The following is a 5951-nucleotide window of genomic DNA, read 5'->3' on the forward strand; positions in this document are numbered from 1 at the left end:
ATCGCCTGACTGGCCTTCGTGCAGGTGACACATAAAAGCACCTACTACACTCTCTGAGTGGTTGGCGTTAGGAAGGGCATCCAGCTGTAGAAACTCTGCCAAATTTAGATTGGAGCCTGGTGTTGCCATCCGGTTTCACCAGTCCTCAGTCAAATCGTCCAACCCATGCTAGCATGGAAAGCGGACGTTAAACGATGATGATGATGATGATGATAATTTAATGTTTCTTTTTCCATGTTGGCATGGGTTGGACAGTTCAACAGGACTTGCCAAGCCAGAGGATTGCACCAAGCTATAATGTCTGTTTTGGCATGGTTTCTATGACTAGATGCCCTTCCTAATGCCAACCACTTTACAGAGTGTACTCGGTGCTTTTTAGATGATAACAACACAAGTTCACCAAGTACTTGCACCCACTCAACTAAGTGGAGTATAGCATTGAAGGATGTGAAAGTATGGTAGATGAACAAGTGTCTTATTGAAGAGTTGAATACATATATTTTGCTGAGTTAACATGTATGTCTTCTATCATGAAAAAAAAAACCAAGAAAATGAATTCATCATTGAGTAACTAAGTTTGTTTTATATTTCCAGAATTATCATTTAAAATTTGCATATAAAACTTCAACCTGGCATGGGCATGCTGCCACAATTGCTGAATCAAAGGACGATGTTGTTTGGGGAGTGGTTTATGAAATGAACACTTCAAATATAGACTCATTAGACAAGTAAGTAGCATAAATTTATTATAAACTGATTAATTGCTATTAATATATTTACCAACCGTTTTAAACTCCAGTTTCTATATGATGTTAATAATGGATATTCTGTTTATTAAATTCTAATTTAAGAGGACCTGTGAAGGCCACAGTTGTAACTCCTTTCTCCAGATCAATTCAATTGGGAAAAGGTGGAAAAAAAGTTGAACTGGAGAGGCTGTCTGTGAAAGAACTAAAATGTCACCTCTTCCCTCGATCAACTCTTGTTCGGAGTTACGACTCTCCAGAACAAGTTGCCTGTAATGCACTTTGCAAACTCTGGATCTCCTTCATCTATTCATTCCTTTTTTTTAAAAAGTTTTCTTTAGGTCTTTCCTATCACTTTACTGAAAACAAATATTCCCACATTTAGTTTACCTGTAAGGTTGACAGTAATCTTTTAGCACTATTTCTCTCAGTCTCAATTATTTCCAATACATCCATAATTTGACTGCCATTAATAGAGTTTTAATATGATGGGGAGTTGAGTAATTGTCTTGGTCTTTATTCTTTGTTATCTGTTGGCATTAGGAAGGGCATCTGGCTATAGAAACCATGCCAAATCAGGCTGGAACCTGGTACAGATCTTTGACTTACCAGTTCCAGTCAAACAGTCTAAGCCGTGTCAGAATGGAAAGCAAACATTAAATGATGATGATGATGATGATCTTATAATTTGGCTTCCAAGAAATTTTGCAATTGTATTTATCTGTAGCTATTGTATGGGATGTAAAGCAAAATGTTAATTTGAAACTGTGAAATGCAAAACTACTAGCACTCATCTCACTTCTTGTCATAGTCCCACTCCTGTGTCCTAACCCATTAAACCTCCACTAACATTTCACTCAATTTCTCATGTAAGCTGCATCCTCTTTGTCCACATTTTCCCTGTAAATATCAACTTGCATCTGTTCAAACTGAACATCAACAGAATCAGTCTCATTAGTCTAGTAGGGCCAACAAATTTTGCTATAAATATCCTTTCAAAGCTATCTAAACCAGTGTTTCTCAGAGATGAGGGCTGCAGTTCCTCAGTGTAGACACTCATTCCTATCCGCTCCAGCCTGTATATTGAGGAAATATCTGTCTTATTTAAAATACTTTCAATCCAGGAGGGTCCTCCAGATACTGCCCCTTCTCCTTAGAGCAAGGGCAGCAACTATTCTTTTCTAATGGCTCACTGGGTTTTTTTTTTTTCCCCCTTAAATTTACCTATAGCCCACATGTATTGAATCATACTTCACATGTAAAAACATCCTTGCATACCCTCCTCATTTCCATTACTGACTATGCTTCTGTAAAAAAATTGATAAATTGTGATACTAAAAAAAAACTATATTAGAGCTCAACTGCTCAATGGCCTGTAAACATTAAGATAGAAATTTTTTTTCGAAAGGCCCAAGACTCATGGAGGAGACTTCAATAGTTCACTTGAGGGTTGTGGCCCACCTGCCTTTGAGTATCTTATAAATGTTTAAATCTTGTTTTAACTGTTTATCTTGCATTGCCATTATATTCCAAGCTATCTCACTATATTTCAATTTATTTCAGACAAGAAGGAGTTGATAAAAATATATATCGTCCAATTAAAGTCACAGTTAAGAGTATGAATGATGTGTTATATGATTGCCGTACATACCAGTTGCTGAAAAGAGACTTTGGAGAACCATCCCCTCAGTATAAGGATATTATTGTGCGAGGAGCTTTAGCTAGTGGTATACCAAATGACTATATTAAATTTCTAAAATCAATTCCAGATAATGGAAACAAAAACAAAGTGCCTATTTATGATAAAATTCTTTCTTTATTAGAAGATTCAAAATAATTCAACTAATTTATATCTATATGTTTTAAACTTGGATTTTTACATGCTAGTTCAAATATTTAAAATTCATTGAACTTCATTCAAATTTTTATATTAGACTTCAATCTTATATACATAGTATGCTTTCTAGCATTGTGTTTTTAAGGAACTTTTCCCAGACAAAATACCACAGATTCTGGCAATTAAACAACACACATACATTAAATATGCCATATTGATAATATTTACATTATAGAACTGCTTCTATTATTCGATTTGAATTTATTCTACTCATGTGGTGTGATCACAAATCAGCAGCTAATTTATATACTATTCATATATACTTCAGACTAGCTATTTCAGTTTTGTTTCAAAAGTGACACAAGTATACAAATATGCATGATCAAATGATTGAGAAGTTTGTTTTGCAACCAAGAAGTCTCAGTTTCAATCTCACTGTATGACCTCTGGGTCAAATTTCATTCTCTATTGCCTTGAGTGAAATTGGATGGATGGAAACTGAAAAGAAGCTTATCAGATGGATTGTACTTGCAATTCCAAAAGTCCAGCTGTGTCACATTGATTCTACTCAAGAATTACATTAATGGTTACACATATTTGTGGAATATTCAGCCAATATACATTAATTCAGAAGTAAATGAAAATTCAGCTGATCAAACAATTGAACCAGAGATCACCTAACTTAAGGTGTGCCTGGCTATCTGGAGTCATTTCAACTCTGGCCACTGATATGGGCAACTGTTTCTACAGGTCTTAGGTCTGTGACTTGGCTGTGAGAAAGTATGGTCAGTTGGCAACTTATAATAGAGTTCAAGGAATTGCAGGAGCATTTCAAGCCAGTAGAGATCAGACTACCAAACCGCTACCTTTGTAGCCAGCTTGAACAATGACACCATGTGGGGGTGACAGAATATCCGTCAAATGTAAATAATGTAAATAAGAGAATGCTGACAGTTCAAATCCAGATGTTGAGGCCCCCTAAAGGCTCCAAAAATTGAAATAATTTGAATGTGTAGTAACACAAGCTGAAACAGACCAGTGAAACAATTGGAGAGAATGGGTCCAGACAGCCTGTGGTGGAAAAAAGGAACACATCTTTGTGTGATAGAAGAATCACTCAATATTGGTCCAGATCAAGAATCATCCACAGATGGAGCAAGGGATATGAATCCAAAGACTGTGGCTGACAAACATCTTGCCATTTCTGTAATCATCAACTCTTTCCAATGCATCGTAGATGATAATAGATATTAGTTCAAAGAAAATAGTTAAGTACATGATACAAACATAATAGAGAAAATATTGCTTAATAAAATCAAATTCTTCAATGTACTTAAAACAGAAAATGGCTTTAGAGTAAAATAAGAAAAGGGTTTTTACAAAACTTCAATTCTGGCTCATAGTACTATATTGTTTTGTTTCTTTTTATCAGTTATATTTGGAAACAAATCATCTATTATAGACCTGATTATATTTAAGAGAAAACCTTTTGAAAACAAACAATTTATTATACATCTAATTATGTTCAACACAAAACTACTGTTTAAATGTTTCTGAATGGTTTAAAAAAACACACTTCAATTTCAGAATATTTAATAAATCTATATATATATATATATATATATATATATATATATATATATATATAGCATCTGGCCCTTCCTGAATGACTCATAGGTTAATGATCAGCTGCACACAAAGATGTACTTAGCATCCTCATATGACATGAATATGGTATTTATTTTAAGCTGGTCTGATTTTGGTATCTCGCTGAATCTTACATGAAAATCATGAGAGAGAGAGAGAGAGAGAGTGAGACACACACACACACACATACATACATACACACACTACTCACAAAAGAGTTTCTCTAAACCCACCAACTATTTGCAAAAAACTTCCATCATCATCATTTAATGTCCACTTTTTCATGCTTGCATGGGTCAGACGGAATTTGCTGAAGCAACATTTCTATGATAGGCCCTTCCTGTTGCAAACCCTCACCTATTTCCAAGCAAGCTAATATTTCCCCATAACCAGACATATTTTTCACAGAGGACTGGAACCAAACATCATTTGTATGATGGTCATGCTCATTTATAACCATCGAGTGATGTCATGACAAAGGCACAGGCACACACACACACACACACATATACATACATACAACCAACCTTTGACCAAGACCTTTGGTGATGTATCATGTTTGAGAAGATCCATGAAGCCAAGTGAAATTGTAGTCATGGCAGATACTGTTGTCACATAACTGGCATGTAAAAAAGCACCCATTACACTCTCGGAATGGTTGGCATTAGGAAGGGCATCCAGCCATTGAAAACATGCCAAATCAGATTGGAACCTGGTGCAGCCTTCCAGCTTACCAGTTTCAGTCAAATCATCTAACCTATGTCAACATGGAAAGCAGATGCTAAATGATGATGATGACAACAGGCTTCTTTCAGTTTCCATCTACCAAATTCACTTGCAAAGCTTTGGTTGTCTTGAGTCCATAATAGAAGACATTTGCTCAAGGTGCTGCACAGTGGAACTGAACTCAAGACTACATGGGTGGAAAGCAAGCTTTTCAACCACACAGCCACACCTATACCTGTTCAAAAACAATAGCACTTTCAAAGTTTATATACCAATTTACTTACAAACAGCAAATATGTGATCTACAGTTGTCAAGGCAATAAAGTGGAAATATGTTATGTTCAAAATTTCAATTCAAACTCATTTTGTATCAACATTTAGAAAAAAATGTACAGTTAATGATTTATATTAAATAGCAATTACTACTTTTGTACCTCGTGAATAGTTTGTGTTGTCCATAGAAAATATTTTATCCCCCACCCAAATACACTGTGTTTACTTGTCCTGTTTTTACGTATTTCATGTTGTTTGCATAGTTGTTGATGTCCTGTACCCATATATGCATATATATATATATATATATCCTTATAAAAAGTTGTAGTAACGCTGTGCGCATGCGTAGTCTCACACATGCATGGAATTCAACAACCAAGCGTTCCCGCTTCTATTCTGTCTCTTTCTTGCTGGCCAGCGATTGAGCATGGACGTGTTTAGCTGTCTCTCTCCATCTTTCGAACTTACGCTCGACAGCTCGCTTACATCTACATACCAACGTCCCAACAACAATGCTCACACACACAGAAGCTGTAACAACAAACAAGAGTTAAAGATGTATATATTTACCACCTGAATAAATGTTGTTTAAGTTGATAGTCTGGAGTTCAGCGTTCCGTTATATTCTCAATTTTATATAGGAAAGTGGTGTACATCTAATGATGTATAACCCACTTTCCTATAAAGTGGTGACCCCCGACGTGATTCGAACACGCAGCCCG

General features: G+C 35.7%; 1 protein-coding gene across 1 annotated transcript in view; it reads left to right on the forward strand.

The window, feature by feature from the left end:
- Positions 1–5828, forward strand: part of LOC106878407 (gamma-glutamylcyclotransferase) — a 12295-nt gene extending 6467 nt beyond the window's left edge. The window contains exons 3-4 of the mRNA XM_014927612.2: positions 595–728; positions 2310–5828. Of these exons, the coding sequence (XP_014783098.1) occupies positions 595–728; positions 2310–2583 (408 nt within the window). The 3' untranslated portion in view covers positions 2584–5828. The remainder of the gene's footprint in view (positions 1–594; positions 729–2309) is intronic.
- Positions 5829–5951: the final 123 nt, after the last annotated feature.

Source organism: Octopus bimaculoides, chromosome 6 (genome assembly GCF_001194135.2).
Source record: "Octopus bimaculoides isolate UCB-OBI-ISO-001 chromosome 6, ASM119413v2, whole genome shotgun sequence".
Lineage (NCBI taxonomy): Eukaryota > Metazoa > Mollusca > Cephalopoda > Octopoda > Octopodidae > Octopus > Octopus bimaculoides.